Source organism: Lutjanus erythropterus, chromosome 6 (genome assembly GCF_056507025.1).
Source record: "Lutjanus erythropterus isolate fLutEry1 chromosome 6, fLutEry1.hap2, whole genome shotgun sequence".
Lineage (NCBI taxonomy): Eukaryota > Metazoa > Chordata > Actinopteri > Lutjaniformes > Lutjanidae > Lutjanus > Lutjanus erythropterus.
Window position 1 is genome coordinate 4,064,778 of NC_139322.1, and position 21,738 is coordinate 4,086,515.

At 38.0% G+C, this 21,738-nt stretch overlaps 2 protein-coding genes across 3 annotated transcripts in view; one reads left to right on the top strand and one right to left on the bottom strand.

Moving 5' to 3' along the window:
* nckap5l (NCK-associated protein 5-like) overlaps window positions 1-8,125 on the top strand; it is a 58,416-nt gene extending 50,291 nt beyond the window's left edge. The window contains exons 10-14 of one of the 2 annotated variants that reach the window (XM_084720292.1): window positions 1,870-1,999; window positions 2,220-2,292; window positions 3,926-4,204; window positions 4,757-4,908; window positions 6,905-8,125. In XM_084720292.1, the coding sequence (XP_084576418.1) occupies window positions 1,870-1,999; window positions 2,220-2,292; window positions 3,926-4,204; window positions 4,757-4,908; window positions 6,905-7,165 (895 nt within the window). In that variant the 3' untranslated portion in view covers window positions 7,166-8,125. Of the gene's footprint in view, window positions 1-1,869; window positions 2,000-2,219; window positions 2,354-3,925; window positions 4,205-4,756; window positions 4,909-6,904 lie in introns of those variants that run through there. The other variant, XM_084720291.1, reaches the window with a different exon arrangement.
* A 3,388-nt stretch (window positions 8,126-11,513) lies between these two features.
* Window positions 11,514-21,218, bottom strand: tmbim6 (transmembrane BAX inhibitor motif containing 6). Its single transcript, XM_084720293.1, has 9 exons — window positions 21,064-21,218; window positions 20,869-20,977; window positions 18,972-19,092; window positions 18,801-18,849; window positions 18,481-18,578; window positions 17,357-17,436; window positions 17,145-17,245; window positions 15,602-15,677; window positions 11,514-12,488 (listed from the first exon to the last, which is right to left on the bottom strand). Exons 1-9 carry the CDS (start codon window positions 21,117-21,119, stop codon window positions 12,465-12,467), a joined length of 714 nt encoding a protein of 237 aa, XP_084576419.1. The 5' UTR covers window positions 21,120-21,218; the 3' UTR covers window positions 11,514-12,464.
* Window positions 21,219-21,738: the final 520 nt, after the last annotated feature.

A 21,738-nucleotide genomic window follows, 5' to 3' on the forward strand; every position in this document is an offset into this window, starting at 1 on the left:
CTGAACAATTACGTGAAATTTCATCGAAATCGCAGTATGGCCTGCGGCAATTTTCAAATCGCAGGAGACACAATGTGGGTTAAATGTGTGTAAAACCGACTCATCATATCTTTAGACTTACAGACAAAAACATCTTTGTTTGGTACAAATCCTTGAAGAAAATCACATCCTAATATGTTTTAAATGAAAATGAGAATAATGATATAAAAATTAGCATTCTCTCTAATATCGCAAATCATATCTCAGTTGCAATATCAGTCAAAATAATCACACTCAGACGTTATTTGAAAACAGTTCAGGCCTGTAAGTGTAACCTGCTCCGTGGTGAATTTTCAGTAACAAACCCTGAGTTTGTCTCCGTCTCCTTCCTCTCACAGAGTCAGACAGTCGGTTTCATTTCCTCGTTCATCCAGTCTGTATCAAAGTGCATTAATGAGACGAGATCCACCGTGTGTCAGAGTCAAACTCCTGGTTGGATCTGAGTTTGTTACTCAGGACTCGGTGCTGTCAGTCATTTCTGTCAGCTCAGATTAAAACCTGTGAGTGGAGGTTCTGTTTTTTTAGTGACAGCTGTAAGTTCGTTAGAGCAGGTCCATTAAAACGTTTATTAAAACATTTATAAATCAAATAAAGTTGGTATGAAGCTGCAGCAGAATCAATGATTGATGATTTCTATCAGTGATGATGTGACTGTTTGCACTGATGGAACATAATTCTTATAATATGGGAGATTATATGTTAATATTTCTGAGTGAGATCGTGATGCTGCTGCAGATAGTTTGAAATTTATGTTTTGTGTTTAATTGGCTGCGTATAGTCTGAATATGTTTTCACAGCATTTCAGTAGGGCTGCACAATTAATCGAAATTTTATCTAAATCACAGTATGGCTCTCTGCAATTTTGAAAATCACAGAAGGCGCAGCATTTGTTCAAGACAAGATGTGTCTTTTAAATGAATGAATGTGTTGAAGCAGAGACGTCACATCAGAAACTACAGACTTAAGAAAACATCTTTGGTTCAGAGTCCCGCAAAAAAATTCAATGTTTTTCAATCAAAACAAAAATAATGATGTAAAAATGATCATCACCTCTAATATTGCCAATCATATCGTAAGATCAGTCAAAATAACTGCAATTAGATATTTTTTTCTAAATTGTTCAGCTCTGCATTTCAGTGAAAATGTTGAAATTAGACACATTTCTTAAAGTAGCTGAAATAAAACCTCTGAAATCTGCTGAGCCAAAGATCCAAAAAATTAAAACTCTGCTGTATTTTAACCTTCACACAGACTGTGAGCTCACAATCATGTTTAAGTCTCTGATCTGAATATTTTGTAAATAAACTGGTGTTTTGTCCTCATTAAAATAAATATGCAAGTCAAGCTGCTCCAACAAATCGCCCCGAGTGGGATTAATAAAGTTGTGTTCAATAAATATTCATTAATTCACTCAACCTTTATCTTAACTTAGAAACACAGCGAGGTAGAGACCTCATTAAAACAATAAAATAAAAGCTCCTAATCACAGAAAACACCAAAGAGAAACTTACAGAAAAGTAAAAAAACAATAAAAGCCACAATAGAATTTTAATAAGAAATAAAAACAGTTAAAATGTTAAAAAATTTCAATTTGGGCGTATGAATCAGCTAAAATAGGAAAACCTGCAAGTAAAATGTGACACAGAAATTTAAATATATTTAAAATGTAAAATGGCAAATTTATGAGCAGCCATCTTTGAATTAAGTGCGTTTCCCAAAATGTTGAACTGTTCCTTTAAATGGGGAAATCCTCGATGAAGGAAAATGCACGAACACTAACTTCTCCTGGACGTCTTAACTGAAACTTAACTTTGTGTTTGATGAATGCAGAGTGGACGGGAAGGACATGATCAGCGTGCCGCAGCGCCGGCTCTCCTTCGACTGTAAGACGTCCAAGCCGGTGTTCAGTCAGCAGAGTGACATCATCAGTCACACGACCAGTCGAGACGACATGGAGAAGGTTTGTTTGTTTCCCAGCAGTCAGACAAAATAAAGTCGCCGGGAGGAAAAACACGACTCGCTTTCCTTTGGCTCTCAGGTTTCAGCTGCGCATCAGTAAAATTTGTTCTCCATCAGATCGACTTTCGGGCCTAAACTTGGCTCCTAATTTGTTGGTTTCCTGCGTGCCGATGCGAAGCGCTGACTCTCCTCCGTCTGCCTCTGTTGTCCTTTTCATGCAGGGATCAGACAGAATCGGAAAGATCACATCAGATGAAAACCTCGCCGACTCAGTCCACTCTCAGCACTTCGCAGGTAAGAAGAAACATCACACGTATTTTAAAGGCTTATGAGATCAAACCAGACTTGTGTGGAAATAGTCATGTGTCTAATTTAAACATAGATCTCAGCAACATGTTGTTAACACTGCAGGAGTCAACATGGTTAATATGAAGCTGCAGCATGAAAGGTGAGGGTTAAACTCTAAATGCACTGAAAGCCTCTGATGCACCTGTTGTCTTAAATGTCCGATGGCGCTCTAAAAGCATCTTGAGGCAGCGTGTCAAACTGCCCCGACGCCTCTACTCTGACCTCGATTCAAATTTGCAGCGTCAACTGAGGACCAAGGTTTGTTTTTTTTTTTCTGCAGCCACACGAACTGTCTAGAGAGCTAAGAGGACTAAAAAACAAAAAGTCACGGACAGGAGAAGTGGGTGCTGACAGAGCTGCAGAGCAAACTTTGTGATCATAAATATTGATGTTAGGGTGCAGATCTGTGGTTTATCAGCGAAGTCTGAAGTCTCTGTTAACAGTTAGAAACAGACAGATCCGTGTTATTTTCGCTTGTTTCGTCAGTGAAACGTCCGTCACCGTGCTGATAAACTATGATGCAGTGTCCAGACGCCGTCTTTACCTCGGTGTGTGTCAGTGTTCATGTTTGCTGTCTGCTGCAGTGTAAAACATGTTCGTAGCAACAAGATGAAGATCGTTGCTGCCAAATACAGAAACCAGGAAGATTGTGCATCATCTGATCACTGACCTGAAAAAAGGCACATTAGGACAATAATTTACTAAATAACAATAATAATACCTTTTACCAAAATACTGCTGGTTCTGTTAACGTTTCATGTTTGATGCCTGCAGCCATAAAATTCATTTGATTTCCATCACTTGAGGCGTGTCAGTTATCGCTTGTATTTCTATTTTAGGTACTTTTTCTACTCCAGAACATTTTAGAGGCAAATATTGAACATCGTGCTTTGTTTCACAACTGTAATTACCACTTAGTTTTTTTAGCTCATATTCTAAAATAATATGATTAACTACTCAGTATTTTAAGTATTCTATATATAATATTATATATAAAGACACTGATCTTTATATCGCCTCCTCAGACTGCAACATTTTTACAAACCTTCATCAAACAACATTTCTAATCCGAGAAGTTGCTGTAAGTGAATATATATTGTAGTTGATATGCTGTGATGTAAATATCTACGTAGAGATTAAAGTGAATCTTCAGGGTGATTTTATTTTATTCAACTCATTTTCATCTAAAGCATCTTTTTATGGAAATTTAAGGGTAACCTTTGCCTAAGTGGTTTAATGCATCTGAGAGGACTTCTTTCTACCAAATCTGCAACAATCCACGAGGGTTTGACTGAAATATATCATTTGCATATCGAAGGAAAATAAATTAGCTGCCACCTTTATTTGCATATCAAAGGGAAGTAAACAAGGCCACGCCCCCGAGGAAATCAAATCAGAGGCTGCAGAAAAAGATCAAATAAATAATGAAGGAATAAGGAATTCATTAATTTGCACATTTTCTTAATTCTTTTCTGCCTTTTTGTTTATTTATTTGTTTCCTGAATTATGCGAGCGTGTCATTTGTTCCTTCATGCATCAGTCGCTCACTGGTTCTCCATCTGTTCTCCTTCCTCTGCAGGTTCTGGTGCTTCCACGTACACCCTGGACAGCGGCATCGGTACGTTCCCCCTGCCTGACTGCAGCAGCGGCGCAGCAGGACGGGGCCTGTCCAAGACGAGGGCCGGGGCCGAGCACCACTCCTCCGGCTCCCCGGGGAGGGCCGGGCGCCGGGCCCGCACCCTGGAGCGGGAGCTGACGTCGCAGGAGGAGTGTTACGCGCCGCACAAACAGCTGATTCCCACCATTCAGTACGGCTCCATGCTGGAGGGGAGGAGCTCCGCCAGCGTCATCCGTGAAGGTAACGACACACTGACACGTCATAGTTAGAGGTCACCGAGTTCCTTCATGTTGTACCAGGCGTGAATCATAAAAGTAGATGAAGACCATGAATCTCTGCATCAAATCACATGATAATCTAACTAATAATTGTCAAGATATTCAACGCAAAACCTTGACATGTCAACCTCATGGTGGCGCTAGAGGAAAAGTCAGAATCACCAAAGTTGTTAGGATTCAGCGTCAGGGGAACTTAAATTTCTGCACAAAAATTTATGGCAATTCATCTAATAATTGTTGAGATATTTCCGCCTGGACATCATGGTGGATTAACACTGACATGAGATGAGAGTGACGTCACAGTGACCGGTACGTTATTCAGTAAAAAAGAAGCAGAAGCAGATTTTTATTTCTGTATTTTTATTTTTTCCCGTTGTATTTCATGGTTATTAGAATGGAAACAACTGTGAAATCAAACCAAACATGAAAGTTCCCTATAGTAAATTAAAAAAATCCCCCAAATGAGAAAATCCACCGGTGGTGCTGAAAACATGTCTTATCACTGTGTCTGCAGACAAAGAGGCTCATGGAGGGAACATGTTCTCCCCTCGCTCGAAGACTTGGACCTTCCCCAACCTGAAGACTCCGGCAGGACCTGCAGAGGTTTACCTGGCAGTGGAGGAGGAAGAGGAGGAGGCGGTCTCCTTCGGATCACCATTCAGAGGGGTGAGGATAGTCGTTGAATCCAGGATTTAGCCGCTTCAAATCAAGCTAAATTAATTAATGAGTTATTTTTGTGGCTGTTACGCTCAAACCTGCAGGGAGAGTGGAGGTGAAGATGTTGTGATAAACTTAGAGATGGTTAAAGACATTAAGAGATGATGTTGTATGAGGTATTTATCCATAGTCAGTGTTTTATCTGCAGTAGATGGTGAACTGCACAACCCCAGTTTGTAGAAGCAGCAGGAGGACCAGTGTTGTCATGTTTTAGCCTCCTAAAATCATTATTGAGTTTACATTATATTTAGAATATTTTCACAGCTTTAACTCTCCATTGGACAGATTTTTACTTGCTGTTGCATAATCCAAATATCACCCTCTGAAAACCAACCAAACTCCTTTGGCAGAATCAGTAATTTTCTTTCTCAGAACATTTGTTGTTGGTCCACTGCTGTGTCGATCTCTTTGTTAGGTGAACCACAACTCACCCTTTAAACACTGACATCATACAGTGACACAAACAAACAGATTCTGTGAAGTAAAATCACTGTTTTTGCCAAAGGAGTTTGGTTGTTTAGCAGAGAGTGATATTTGGCTTGTATAACAGCCGTTTCCTGTCAGAAAAGGGTGTTTGACAGCAAGCGAAAGTGGTGAAAATATTCTAAATAAAGTGTTAAGCGTACACTTAAACTGATGTTGACCCTACATTGCTTAGCTTCCTACACCGGTGCTCCTTACTGCTTCTCTAAACTGGAGGTGTGTCGATCACCATCCTCTGCAGGGAACACGACAACTATGGATGAGTGCCTCATACAACCACACTTCAATTCATTAATCATTAAATTAGTAAAGTCTATTTTGCGGCGATCATGCTCAGATCTTCAGGGGAGATGAAGCTCAACATAACACAAAATTTAAAAATGGCTTCATTTAACAATTTGGAAAATTAGTTTTCTTACAAGTCATTTTTTTTTATACAGCCCAATATCATAAATCGCTCTATGATTGTCACACTCCATTCTTAGACCCTCATAAAGGAAAAACTCCCTGTAAAAGAACGATTTAAAGGAACAGTTCATCCAAAAATCAAAAATCCAGATTTCTCTTCTGGCCTGTAGCTGCAGAGTTCTGCCTTCCACGATATAATGAGACTATATGGAAAAATTAATTTCAAAAATTCAAAACAAGTGTCTCCTTCCAGGATTCATGACCTGGTTACACAAGATGATCTACAAATCCTGTTGTGAGCAGTTTCATGTAGGAACTACTTTCTTTCTACTAGAGAAAACATAGTTCCAACAACAAACTGCTCACAACAAGGTCTGTGGATCATCTTAAGAAACCAGGACATGATTTTTGGAGAATGACATTGCTTTAGAGTTTTTCAAATGTCTATTTTTGGTGCTCTGAGCACCACAGGCCATCTAGTCCCATTATATTGGAGAGAAAGCAGACCTCTGCACAGCAGATATCTCCAAAATCTGCAACTCACACAATACAGGCCCCAGGAAAAATATGGAATTTTGATTCTGAGGTGAACTGTCTCTTTAAAAATATGGAAGAAACCTCAGGAAGAGAAACACAGGAAGGATTCCTCCTCCAGGACAGACAGACCTGCTGTAGATGAAATCAGAATAACAATATTATTGTCGTAACTTTGCAAGTCATTCTTTGTTTTCTCTCCAAATTAATGTGTTCTGCGTTTTCCTGTTGAAAACCTGGTGGGCAGGATTGTGCAGAAAAGAATTATCTGGGTCACTTACAGACTGAAAATACTTTGCAGGCAGTAAAGTAGAGATACATTTTTAAATCTGCACTCACATCTTACATAATGTAAAAACACTGTAGCGCATTCTCCCTTTAGAAATTATTAATTAGCTGAATATTAAAGATTCACAATGTGGTGATTTCTCTAACCCACTTTGGTTTTTTTTGCACCTGAAGCGTTACATAAGATGAAACGTGTGACCTAAAATGTTTCCCACCTCTCTGCATCATTCAGGGCATGAAGGCCGGCGGCCCCTCCTCCAGCCGGGTGGTCGACCCGGGCAGCCTGCCAGTCCCCGCGCAGACGGGGATGAGCCGCAGGGGGAAGACTCGCACTCCCAGCGTCCCCGAGATGAGCCGGGAGGCGGGGCTGGAGCTGCTCAGGGAGCGTCCGGAGGAAGCCCTCTCCCCGAGCCGCCCTCAGGTCCTGGAGACCCCCGAGTCGCTCAGCGATTCTCTGTACGACAGTCTGTCGTCCTGCGGCAGCCAAGGATGATCCGGCCAAGGACGGACGGAGGGAGGAAGGACGGAGACAGACAATGAGAGCCAGCACCGCTCTGATCGCGTGTCCTGGCTGTACTGTGATGCTGCTGCTGACCCGCCGCCGCCACCTTTGAGGAAAAGAAACTGTGCCGCGTTGATGTCCTGATGACGCCGTCTCATCAGCTGATTCTTTGTTGCAACTGGAACGATAGATCGATAGACTTCTCCTCAGGATTTTCAATAAACATGAAGCCAAAAGCCACCCAAATAATCTAGGTTGTTCACTTTTTTCACAATCAGACTTGACTGTGGACACTTCTCTTTGATTCATGTGTACAGGACTACAAAACGCATGGCTAAGCTAATGATTAGCACAAACGTTGTCACTCCTGGTAGTTGTTCAGCAACTTGTCTTTTGTTTTTCTCATCCCGGTAGACGGATCTTTGAAGCGCTGATCAGTTCTGTACTGTATCAATACGTCCGTTCTGTTCGACATCATTTCAACACAATGTATTTGGAGGGAAGAAAACAAAACAAAACATGGAGCTCCTAAAAAAAATGAATGTTCATGTCTGTGATTCTTTATCGCTAAAACTCATCATGCATCACGATTTTAAATGTATAAACGATTTTTATTGATCATGTTGATATTGTTTTACGACCGAGGAAGGTTGTCAGAATATGTCTGTTTTAAATCATAATACATTTAAAGGTAATATATACCAGCAATAATAACATAGATAAGAGAAATGGCTACACTATTCAATGAATATGTATTTCTATTATTTATTTATTTTAAATGTACATCATCTTTTTTTTTGTAATCTTTCTGTGAAAATTGCCGTCTCCTCGCTTAGTAGATTATGTTCATATGTATTTCAACATCTCTGTTGCTGTTCGTTCCCTAGCCAATAGAGGTCCTATGTACCTACTGCCGTTTTTTCAACTTTCTAATTAAAATGTTTTGATTTAGTTCTCTGTGTGAACACGTCATTTTGGACGGTGGCATCAATTACAGACGATAGAGTTACATAAATGCTGTGACTTCTTCTTCCACTTCTGTAACGCTGAATGATGGAATTTAAAGGGACAGGTCACCCCACAATCAAAAATACATACATTTCCTCTTACCTGCAGTGGCATTTATCCATCTAGATTGTTTTGGAGATATCAGCTGTACAGACGTCTGCCTTCTCTCCAGTATGATGGAACTAAATGGCACTCAGCCCCTGGTGCTCAAAGGAAAGAGCAAAAAATACAGAACTAAACAGTAATGTCTCTCTCTCTTCAGAAATCATGACCCAGTTACTCAAAATAATCCACACATCTCGATGTGAGCAGTTTCATGAAGGAACTAATTGTTACCACTTCACAATAAGACAACCCTTATAAAGGCTTTATAATAGGTAATTACTAGGTTGTAAAAACTATAAATCATTAATATAAGTTATAAGTTTTCATACAGCGATATGGGCTATTAAGAAGCACAGTGGTGTAATTATGGGAAGAAGACTGGATTTATATCATGGATTGATTATTTATAGATTAGGGGTAGAGCTAGACAAGCTCGTTGCTTCTTGCTTCCCTTTCAGACATCAAATTATTAGTTTTAAGTTAATTTATGTTTCTCATTGTAAGTCTGCCCATTATTTATTCATTTGGTTTTTTTTCCAACATATATTTTACTTTTTTAAATGTTCAAAATGAATAAGAATCAAATAATAATTTATAGAGCACTTTTCAAAATCCATGTTGCAAATTAAAAAGGGACAAGTCGGACAAATAATACCACTACTTTCATTCTAGAGTCGAATCTCCTGTGTTGTGGACTCACTCGCTCTTAGAAGGTTCCCTGGGTCTCTTTTTCCCAGGGTCACAGCTTATCTAGCAGACAAACTGTCTTCACGCTTTATAGCAGGTCAAAATACATGAGCAAGGCCGACGGATATGTTGAGTTACAGCAAAGAGGTGCACGGCTTCTTGTTTTTCACTTATGTCCAATAGAATTTGTGCGCACATATAGACACATCAGGTCCATACAAGGTAATGAGCAGGATTCCAGGGCATGTCGAGAGATAGTTAAATATCTTCACATGAGAAGTAACCTTCAGAATTGGGTTGGCAGTCACAATAATCGAGCTTCATTAAATACTCCTCTGTAAGTCATCTGGGACTCCTGAACTCTTCTTCAGTGTCTGAGTGAAACATTCTTCAGAATTTCCACTACATGCTGGAACTACTTTCTTTGTACTAGAAAGAAAATAGTTCCTACATGAAACGGCTCACAATAAGGTCTGTGGATTATCTTGATTTACTGGGTCACAATTTTTTGGTGAGAGAGAGTTTTTAATTTTTCAAATGTATTTTTGGTCCCATTTAGTCCCATTATATTAAAGAGAAGGCCGACAACTCTACATCCAAAATCTCCCAAACTCTGCAACTCACACTAAAACTATCAAAGATGATACAGAGAACTAAAGGCCAGAGGAAAAATATGTATTTTATTTTGGGTAAACTGTACCTTTAAGATTTCATTGTTTGCTAGATAACAAAAGTCAGTTAGCCTACTCATGACGGCTGAGCAGAGAAGCTCTAATTTCTACTTTGAGATGCCTGAATTATAAACTGGAGTTAAAGAAAAAAAAAGGCACATGAAACTCAGTTAAGTTTGTCTCTTAACTTTCTTCAAGGAAAGTAATTGTTTTGCTCAATTCATCTTAAAAGGCAGTGAAGTTAAAACTCCTTAAGTTTAAATTTAGTACAGGATCATATGTTAAATTAAAGTTGGACTTTTAGAACAAAAATGAAACTGAGGTTTAAATCTTTGTTAATATAAAGCTAGTTTTAATGTTTGGTGCAACAATTTAAAATTAAACCATGACTTAATCTGGTTTAAAAAGCCTAAAAGTACTTAAATGACACTTTTTGGGCTGCAACTCATAATTTTTTTTTCATTCTCAACTAATCCTGATTATGTTTTCTGTAAATAGTTAAATCTCAAACAGCTAATTTTTAGCCAATCAAAAGTCCAAAACCTGAACATATTCATATGGCAGAGAGTGAGAGGAAGAATGACGCACGTACCTCAGCAGTGTTGTGGACATCAGTGGAGGGATCAGTGAGGTTAGACTGGTGTCTGACAGGCTCAGGAGAGTCTAGAGATCAAAACAACATCACAATCAACACCACAACATGCATCATTAACTCCAACATGAGGCAGACGATGATGTATGGATCAGAGAGAACAACAAAACACACAACAAACAGGCTGCAAACACTCATCAACAGCTGCCTCAGGAGAATACTAAACATCTGGTGGAGAGACAGAGTAAGTAACCCGTGGAAAAGAACCAAACTGGGATCACAGTGACTCAGAAATGTGGAGACGTGTGGAGTTGAATTGCCACAAACATCACCTTCAGGAGAAGAGGTCGACTCAGGAACAGCTGAAGAAGAGGTGTCCAGGCAGAACGGTGTGGGAGTTTGCTCGGCTGGACAGAAGCACCAACAGAGTGAGGAGGACGAGATTTGTCAGCCGACATGGTTGAGACTCATCTGATAGCAATATTCAAGGAGTTTGTCAGGGGTCCTTGGAGTCGACTGCTCTGCATGTTTTAGATGTTTCTCTGCTCCAACACACCTGATTCAAATGTGAAGCTCATCAAGCCTCTGCAGAATCCTGGTAATGACCTGGTCATTTGAATCAGGTGTGTTGGAGCAGGGAAACATCTAAAACACGGAGGGCAGTCCAGACCTGTCTCCATTGAAAATGTTGGTGCATTATGAAGCACAAAATACGACAACAGCACCTTGAGTCGTGTATCAAGCAAGAATGAGAAAGAATTTCACTTTCAAAACTTCAACAATTAGTGTCCTCATGGTTACTTACCAAAATAAAAACAAAAACAATATTTCTCACACATTTGTGTGACACAAAACAAATTTTAAACTGATTTTCTGGGTTTATTTCATGATAGGGACTTGGTTACTGTACATTATCCTGCTTGTTACATGGTTATGCACCATAAAATATCAATAATTTGACACAAAATATTAATATTAATTTTAAAATGATTTTAGTGATTTAACAATGAATGTATTGCTCCTCCAGAGTCTATGATCAGAACTGTGTCCATAGCAACAGTCTGTTGTACAGAAACAACAGACTTAGAATGCTGTAACTGACCAATCAGAATTGAATTTTCAACAAAGCCATGTAATAAACAATGATAAGTTTGTACATCATAATAATGTATAAAACATCTTGTTATATAGCAATAAACTTTTCACAGTATATCAATACGCTGCTGTACAGTCAGAGGATTTCCTACACAGCTGGAGTGACATCAGACGAGATCACTTTGTTTCAATACGTTCAACACATTTATTTGAGCAAATGTATCAAATTATTAGCTTCAATTTTACATCAATAAAATAAATTTTTCACAGTATACACTTTCAAAAAATCGTAAGGTTAACATCATCATCATTTGGCAAACTAATTTCTAGACAACAGATATTTAGAGAGAATTTACACGGGGGAGAGGTCTGAATAACTCGCCTGTCTTTGTGATCCAAGTTGAAAATATGGACAGATGGCACCGACCCCTCCGGCCAGAAGTCCAAAATCCTGACCACCAAGTGGCCACAAACCGGTCTGAATTAGTGAAGATCATCTCGAGCCTGACAGGCTCTCGTGGTTAGTGTCAGTATTACCAGGCTTCACTCAAAATCTTGGTCACAAAACAAAATTTGTGGGAATGAAACAATTACAGGGACATTTTTCAGAGGGGGAGGAATCTGTTGTCAAAATCCTGGGACACCACATCCTGTGACACTCCACTAAAGAGAACTGAGGAAAACTATAAATAAGCAAATCAACGACTGAAATTACATAACTTCAAATAAAACAAAGATCTGTCTCAGAAGCTCACATGACCCACTAAAAAAGGAGCCTATCATGTCTTTAATTTATGGCACTAAATGACAGTAAAGTGAAAATCTTCTGCTCAGCTCCTGGGAATCTTCACAGGGCAACGCTGCCCTCTACAGGCCAAGCATGTTCACTGCAGCATTAGTCTATTCTCCATTCACAGCCATAGTGGGACTAGCATTAGTTTACCATAAACTTACATTCAACCCTTGTTGTAAGTTTAAAAAATAAATCAACAGAAATTTGCAATAATATAATAAGACCACAGAGGAGTTAATTCAATAAATGAAGACAGAAAGTGAGTGAAAGCACCAAGTGCGTTGCAAGTTGTGCCTTGTCTGACAGATTGATTTTAATTTTTAGCCACTCAAACCTTCTTTACTTCTTCTCCTTCTTCTTGTCCTGAAAAACAGACAAATAATCAGAATTATCACTCTTATCCGTTAAATGTTAAGAAATTCAATGAAATGAAATTCAAATATTTTCTCATGTTACTCCAGTGGTATCAAGTCATGCAGACAGATGTGGTTTAAAAGTATGTGCTGACAGTTATGATTTCCCTTTTCCAACACAGTTCAAAAGCAAAGCTGCAACAATTAACTGATTGCTAAATAACTTAAAATAATTGCCAGCTGTGCAATTATCAGGTGTATTATTATTATTATTATTATTATTATTATTATTATTATTATTCTATGCAACATAAATATTATTTTTGTGCAATGACTGTCTGCTTATACTGTATATACTGTTCCTATTTTTGTATTTCTCTTGTTTACACTGTTCATATTTTATATTTTTCCTCTTGCTATATTTATTATATTTAATTTTTAAATTCTTATTGATGCTTCTTTATATTTTTGCTCCACTTTGCTGCTGTAACACTGAAAACCTCCCTGTTGTGGGGCGACTACAGGAATATCTTATTTGGATTATTGATTTATTTTTATTTTTTTAAGCATGTCCAAATTCTCTGATTTCAGCTCCTCAAATATGAATATTTTACGGTTTCTTTTGTCCTTTGTGACAGTAAACTGAGTGTCTTTTGATTATGGACAAAACAAGACATTTGAGGACGTCTTTAGCTTTAAAAAACAGTTTTGTTTTGTTTTTTTTAAAACCATTTCTGACATTTTAGAGAACAAACCACTTATTGATTTATCAATCAACAGATTAATTGCAAATAATTGTTCATTGCAGTCCTACTGGATTGTGATATAAATTTACAATATTTTCTGTAAACCTATTGTCCAAACATTTAATTCTGACAACATGAAAATCAACGTTAACTCCCTCTCATACTCAGTAAATAAGAGATATTCTGTATTTTATTAGACTGGGCTCTCAGTCAGAAGTTAATAAACTTAATGACACTTTCTTCAATACGTCAAAAGGATTATGTTTTTTTAGTGAGCAGTGCTGTGGATTATATCACAGTTTTAAGTCATACAGCTGAATTGATTTAAATATGCACTTGGCTTTGATGTAATAATAATGATAACTATAATATACAATATATTTATACTGTAATACAGTAGAGTATAGCATTAAAAGTATTATTGTTATAAAGTGTATTTTTTCTAGAATTTCTAATTATACATAGTATATTATAATACTCTACTGCACTCTCTAGTGTCGTTCGATGTCCCTCCCACAGCACTATCTGATTGGTTAGATGTCACCAGTAACAGCCAATCAACACTGAAGGCTGTTTCACAGACAGAGAAGATGACAGCAGAAAGCACCAAACTTACAACAAACATCATAAACTTATGATCCATTTCCATGATGAGAGAATGATCTGTTTCACTGTTTCACTGCTGAAAATACACAAAATCTCTTTGAACTTTGCATCTGGATTTAGAGAATCATTACTTTGAAAAGTAACAGTGACATTTAAACTGTATTTCACACTATGATGGTTGAATTTAGTCGGCGGTTTCACATGCGAGCCGAACCGTGGCGGCCGATCTGTACGGACCAATGACGATCTGTCACACAGTTACATATTTGACAGAGTGACAGTTGTTTTAAATTTCTGTTTTGTTTTGTGTGTTCCCTTTTCTTTTCAGTGGATTTTTGTTACGTTCCTCACGTGTGTGTGATTTTTGGTTTCTTTTTTGTTAGGATATTTCCACTTATGTTGTCTGTTGACTTATTAAATATGAGAATATTAGTTTGTTAATACTGATGCATTAATATGTAAGCAGCATTTTACTGTTACAGGCGGGTGATTCATCTTCTTTATGTGGAGTTTTTAGTTTAACTCAGTGGTTGTCAGCCCCCCTTCAGAGAGTCACAAGATAAATCCGAGGGGTTGTGAGAAGATTAATGGGAGTGGAAAAAAAGAAAAAACTAAAGTTCTCCTACACAAACCTGAATTCATCTTTGTTTTTTGTGAAACACTGCATACATTTTCCCCTTTAAGACTTGACATTTAACTAAAACTTTAAGAGAAGTTTAGAGGGGAAATGTCTCTTTAATGGAAGTGATACAAACCCAAAAATAACTTGAAGAGGAGCCTCGGCCACACGCTGATATATTTTAAGACGTCTCAAGCCAAAATGTTGGGAGCCACAAATTTAATCTTTAATAAAACATTGTATTTTAGAGTGTTAGTGGATTTTTTTTAAATGGAAAATCTGAAGCTAACTATTAACTATATCTGTAAATAAATGTGGTGGAGTAGAAGTAGAGAGTAGGTCAGATATCTGTTGATCATGTTGCTGCTGAGTCATTCAAATATCTTTTGTTTCTCAATGTTCTGTGCACCACAAACTGAATTCCCCTCGCCACCATTGTGCTGGGGTGGTGGCACAAGTCTCAGATATCTCAAAACCTCAGAAAATGAAACCAAAAGTATCTGCATGACTACATTCTGCTGAAGCTAAGTGAAAAAATATGTTGTTTTTTGTGATTTGTTCGAGCCAACGGTTTCAAAATGACATTTAAACAACTCTCTCCTGCAGGAATATCAAGTGTTGCATCCTATATTTTGTTATTGTCAAAAAATCCCATGAATCTCACAAAACCAGCCACGTGTTTGTCTGTGTCTCTCACCCCACAACAACTGGTTCCTACTGAGGACATAAATCTTTAAAAACAGCTCACAAATATATACTTTCACTTTTTAAAAGCACCACTCTGACTCTGTAAATTTTAAACAAATATCATTTAAGACAGGAGTAAATGTTGCATTGTTTGGATCCATTTCCAGTCGTGGATTTGGTGAACTGGTGAGTATCTCCAGCAGCAGGACGACGTATGTGGAATCAACTCAAAATAAACTACAGCGTCGATGTTCATCATGATGAAGAACGTGTCACTCAGTGAGACAGTGTGGCTCATTTATGTGTTTTTCATAGTTTACGGACAATAATGGTGCTCTGTGGTACAGGACTAATTATAATTGGTTTTGTTTTTTTCATTAGATTAGTTGACAATAAGAAAAATACAGAATATGAGCAGACTTCTGTGTTAACTTTTAGAAGAGAAGAACTGAATACACTCTGTACCTTATCGTTCATGGCAAGGATGACCATCAGTTTCCTGAAGATGGTGATGAAATCAAGGAACAAGTCGACACAGTGCCTTCAAAAGAAAAGTGAGTGAAGTTTGTTTTAGAATTGTTGCGTGTGAGTTTAGGAAGCAAAACAAAACCATACCAAAACCAAAACAAATACATTTAATTAAGGCTGAAATTAATCTTTGAGAAACTCAAGTAACTTGATTACTAAAAATCATCACTGCAAATTCTTTGCACGTGACAGAGACATGATTTGATGGAACAGATTTAAAATGGAGGCACAGAGAGAAAACAGTGAGGGGTGTAGAGAAGAGACAGACAGAGAAAATGACAGAAAGTGTCCAAAGTTTGGGATCATTTCAAGCTCAACCAAAAGTGAAAGTCTACAACAACACAAAAGGGCTGGGCCGATGGACAATGCCATCGTTCATCACAGACGGTTGACAGTCGTTGACCAACAGGTCCTCTGTCATCTGAACATCGTGATTTAAAAGCCCTCCGTGTTTCAGGTGTTGTGTCCCCTCAGAGTTTCCATAACGCAGGAGTTTTTGGGGAGGTTCTGTTTATACATGTGAGAGAAGATAAAAAGAAGCTGTTGCCGCTGCGTTCATCATTTTCTTATTAAACCTGCCCAGTTAAACGAACCAAAGATGCTCAGTTATGTTTGTGGTAGTGATTTTTGCTATTGGAAGAAGTTAGCCGTCAGGGCATTCTGCCAGAAAGCCTCTCTTTGTTAGTTTTAGGGGGGAAAAAAACACCATGATTTGTGTTAAAGTGGCAAGATTTTTTCACTCTCCCTACAACGACGTAAATGCTTCAGCGTCTCGGCAGAAGAAAGCTTCCAGTCTACAGAGCAGATCAGACGCAAATTAGTGTCATTAGCATTTCACATAAATCACTGGGACTGCTAGTTGACATGAAGGAAAGTTTAAAAAATAGATGTTAATTATGCTATAGGTAATGGCTTGTGAAGAAAATAAATCAATATGGTGGCTAATTACAAAGTCCATGTGTTATCTAAGTTTTGCTCAAGATAACCACAGAAAATAAAATTCTGCAGTCTATTTGTGAAAGCCAGAGCTTCACTCATGTTACGATGAAAGTGTCACACACAGAGCGGCTTCTCTCATGTGCAGAAAATACCCAGGAAAGAAAAATATCAGGAGATGTAAGTAGCAACTACAGCCTAAAATTTACCATTACAATACAACAGCTATATTCACAAGGTTTTATTGCAATTTTGTGGGAGAAATATATAAGATCCTGGTGTATAATAATCTGTAGAATACTTTGTTATCAAAAATAATAATTTTATTTCATTAATTTGGTTGCTAAAGTTAGCCATTCATCATCTGAGCTTCTATAGCACCTCTGAAAATCTCCTTTGAACAAGCCTTTCGATATTTTCAGGAGGTGATGCTGAGCTGTAAACCTCACTGTTGGCTGCTGTATTTGCATGTTGTTTGGTTATGAGCTGTGAGCCGACAGATAAGAGCTCAGGTGGGGTTTGCTCACAGAATAAAAGTCCTCACCAGACATAGTCCTTGTCTCCGTTCTCTGCTTTCTCAATGATGAGCTGAGTGTCGAACAGGACGAAGCCGCACATGATGAGCAGCCCGAGGTACATGTGAGCCTGTCAGAACAGATACGCAAAAGATTATCACACTGAAATGATTTACGCAGCACATTATGAGACACAGCTGAGCAAATGTTTAGTGAGGAACGGTGCCACTTGTCCAGCTACCTTAAACAGCATCACAGATCCAAAGAACATGTTCATCAGAGACATGAGGAACAGCAGGGAGAGGCCTGACATCAGTGTGCCTGAGAGGAAAAATTAGTTCGGTTTAAGGAAACAATCTGTTTGGTTCATTAAACCATGTTTTATTTTATTGTGTTTGTGTTGTAGGTTATTTTATTTGAACCTGATACCAAATTTGACACAGAAAACAGATAAACGCTGGTGTTAAATCATCTTCTGACTTTCTTAGCGTTTTAAGCAAGGTAAAGACATTTCCTTTTACAGACTGCATACATTAATTCCTACCTTTATTTCACATGTTTACATGTTTTTATTCCTAGTATCATCCAAATTTTATTTCTTAAGGATTTCCTTAGATTTTAACTCTCATTTTTCAACTTCAATTGTTATGTGAGTATTGATTTTTTTTTTTTCTTGTCTTTTTTCCCCTCTTGTGCACTTTGAGCTGCATTCTGTTATAAAAAGTAATATATAAATAAAGTTTATTATTATTATTAATAATATTATTTCATCTCACATGGACTATTGCAACGTGCAATAACTTGGAGTCAGACTTCTCTGTCACACTTTCAGTTGGTGCAAAGATTCGGCAGCACGTCTGCTAACAAAATCTAGAAAATCATGCCTTAATATGCCAATTTTTAATGCTGTTGCACTGGTTGTCATAAAATTTAGACTGGAATACAAGATTTTACTTTTGTTTTTAAAGATTTCCATGTGCAAGCTCCAGCTCAACTGAGAGACCTGTCCACCTAGAACACTGCAATCATCAGATAAGCTGTTGTTGTCCATCCCTCAGAGTCGTTTGAGGCGTAAATGTTTAGTTTGTTTTCCTCTTTTTCACATTCAATCTGCCCCAAACATTGAATGTTTCAAATTCAGGCTAAAACGCACTTGATTTCTCTGGCTTTCTTATACATTCTATATATGCCAATATCTGTCTTCGTGTATTCTTTGTTATTGTGTTTTTTTTTTGTTACTGTGTAAAGCATTTTGGTCAACTGCAGGTTGTTTAAACTGTGCTATAAATAAACTAACTTGATTATATTAATAAAAGGTTGAGAAGAGAAGTGCACAGTGTCACAGCGTTAATAAACTGCCTTTACCTCCAAGGAACAGGTATGTCCTGCGTTTGGCGTAGAGAGCGCTGAGAGTGAAGCAGATGAAAATCACTGAGGTTCCCATGAAAGCCGTTACAATGATGCTGAGGGGAAACAAACCACAAAAAACGGTAAGTTGTCAATAAATCTAAACTTTCAATGAGGCGTGTACAGATCCACAGACAGATGGCTATCAATCGTCACACAATACTCTTCTCACTGCCATTTTAAAATCAATGCTTCATGGTTACAAAGTTTAACTCCTATCCAGCTGTCTGTTAGCTGCTTATTCTCAGATGTTTAACACTGAGTAACCTTTTGCATACCTCGGATTGACAGCGATGACAAAGTCCAGTGTGGGGCCAAGGCCAACACCTGGGGAGGAAGGCAAACACCAGATTTAGACTCTGACATGACTTTAAGTGAACAAAGACAGCTCTGATCACATGCACAGAAATAATCATACTTGCGATGTGCCCACAACATCGTCACTTTACCTGTGAGGAAGGCAAATCCAGCGAGGATAGCCAGCCTCTTCTTCTCCGTCTCAGGGTTGTGTGGCGTCATGGCGAGCCAAAACATCAACCCAAGGGAGCCGAGCACAGACAGTATGCCGCCCTGAGAGCAAGGGCAAGAGGTAAAGACGGGGCATAAGAACTGTGACTATCATACTAATGCTGCACTTGACAGATACTGATATTTTCATGTAGTTCAAAATTGTACATATATTCCATCTTCGTTTTAGTCCAGTTATCCAGGTTGAGTAAAGTGCTCAGAGTAAAAACAGTTTCTCCAGCTGCTCTCAGCTTCTTCCTGTAAAGTGAGTAATTACACTACAGTGTGCAATGTAATGTTCCTCTTGTTAAAATGTATTTTATAAAATTTGTATCAAAAAAGTATTGTTTAGAAACAGATATGGAAGCCAAGGTATCATTAGTGGTAGAGAATGTTTTTTAGCAATACCCTGCCCCACCTATTACCATTTTAAAAAATATGTTTGAGCAAAACACTGTTATGTAATATGTGAATTAATAAAAAGGTATCAACCAGAACTACTTTGGTCTGCCATGTTTCTGCATTTATGATGTCAACGACTCAGCAGGTCCTGAATCAAACTGTTGTTCTGACTTGAGGGGATGTTCAGGTGAATTTTCCCAGGAACTATTTTTTCTGATTATCTGACAGCACATGAATGCAGAATAAACACTCATTTATTGCGTTGAGTTCTGTAACATCCCAATCCTGTCTGAAGCTTGAGCACAGAGTTCTTTCTAACATAATTTTCATACGTTTTCCTCCTTTTAAAAAGTGACAGTTTATCACAGCAGCAGGTTGAATAAGATGAGATTAACCTTTAATATTTCTGAATCAGCCTGATCCTCATAAAATGTTAAGACAAAAAAATATCTTCCAGGTGAATCAAGTTCTGTCTTATCTTGAACGTTTTATCGTACAGTGATTTTGATTTAAAGCACAGACCTGTACTTTGACCTGTGGTACTTGTAACATGTTAAATGTCCCAGCAGAGCATATGAACACTGTTTTGGGCATTTGAAGCTCAACAGTTGGTGATTTTGTTGAGGGTTTTTTTTTTTTACACCTTTTGTGGCACTTTTTTACCAAACTTTTTCCAAATCTGATAATCCATGTTGAGGCCATGGAAAGAAGAATTTCATCATCAGCCTTTCATCCATAATACATTCAGTAGTCTTCTACAATTGTAGACTGCACAGTGACAACGGGGATAGCCGGTAGTAACAATGATCTCAAGGTCCAGGTGCAGGATATCCAGCACATGCAGTGTGTTTAACTCAGTGCAACTGTCTTCCACAGGCACAAACACACACTGTTATCACATGAAACATGGATAGAAGTGAATACGAAACAAAGCATAGTCTCAGTGGCTGAGTGGTGACAATGCTCCCTGTAAATAACCAAGGAATTTAAACTTCACAAAAGACAATGATTTCAGGGTTTCCCCCATCTGGTCTAAAACAAAGACTACCACCGGTAAAATCATGACACAAATAAATACTCTTGAGGTGGTTATTGTTTAACTCATCTACTGACTAAAAGAATCATGGAAATGGATGCATTACAATTTGGGCAGCTTGCAACCACTGATGGATAAACACTGAACTTGGATAAAGCTGGGCTTTAAAAGAAGTCATCCACAAAGTTGCCAACATTGCATCATTTTACCACTGCAATAAGTTATATTTTTCCACCTTAAATTGTTTCAGCCAACAGGCTAACTTAATGTAACTTAATGTGCAAATTAAGTTAAATTAGGTAGGATAAGGGTCTCTTGTCTGTGCTTTGCATAAGGGAACCATTTGCATTGATGTAAGGATCAACCTGGACAGATATGTTCAGTTGTATTCTGAGTTTTACCTGAAAGAGGCGTGTGACGACATGGACATAGGAGCCAGCTGCAGCCACAAACATACAAACTGCCAGGCTGGAGTACACATTCTTCAAGTGCACCTGGGTGGAATGAGATCTACAAAAAAAGATTACAGTGAGCAGGGCAGGACAATGGAAACTTGAGTCATGACTGATACACCTATCTTCTGCATGCTTACGTACATCTGGGAGAACTTGAAGAGGGCATCAAAGTTGATGTTGCGGTCAAACACGTTCATGGTGGAACCAAGCAGCCAGATCAGAAGAGATTCTTGAATTGACAATTTCTACTCTGAAAAGACATAAACAGGATTATAATATGATTCCACTTTAACGGTCAGAATCAAAACTATTTAATAACCACCTATTTTTAGCTGCCATTATCTGCATTCTCAGGTACAGGAGCAACCATTTGTGATTGGATGGCAGTGGAAAGCAGCTGAGTACATTTGCCCAAGTAGTCTACTTAAATACAATTTTGAAATACTTAATAAGCATTTCTACTGAACACAACTTTACACTTCTACTCTTCATTTTGGAGAGAACTACAGCACTTTTTTACACCACGCTAAGGCTGAACAATTTAAACAATTTATTTAAATACTATCAAAGTCTCAATATGAGTGTAATATCTAAATCACAGGAGCTGCCATGTTTTGATAAAAGTACATGTCACAGCATATCATTACAAATTAAGGATTGTGGTGCTGGTCTTCAAGTCATATCTTCCAGATGAATGGGAACGTGTTTGTTTGGTATAGATCCCAGCAAAAATCACATTGTTTTTATTTTTATCATTATTATTTTATTTTTTTTGGTTTATTTGTTTTTCCGGTGAACATGAAACACATAAGTTAC

What these genes read in the sequence shown, in the direction of transcription:
- tmbim6 (XM_084720293.1), bottom strand. Translation starts at nt 21,119, where the DNA reads ATGAACGTGTTTGACCGCAACATCAACTTTGATGCCCTCTTCAAGTTC. An exon ending in TGGATTTGCCTTCCTCACAG is followed by an intron (nt 18,850 to 18,971) that starts GTAAAGTGACGA and finishes CTTCCTCCCCAG; the next exon opens with GTGTTGGCCTTGGCCCCACA. An exon ending in GTCATCGCTGTCAATCCGAG is followed by an intron (nt 18,579 to 18,800) that starts GTATGCAAAAGG and finishes GTTTCCCCTCAG; the next exon opens with CATCATTGTAACGGCTTTCA.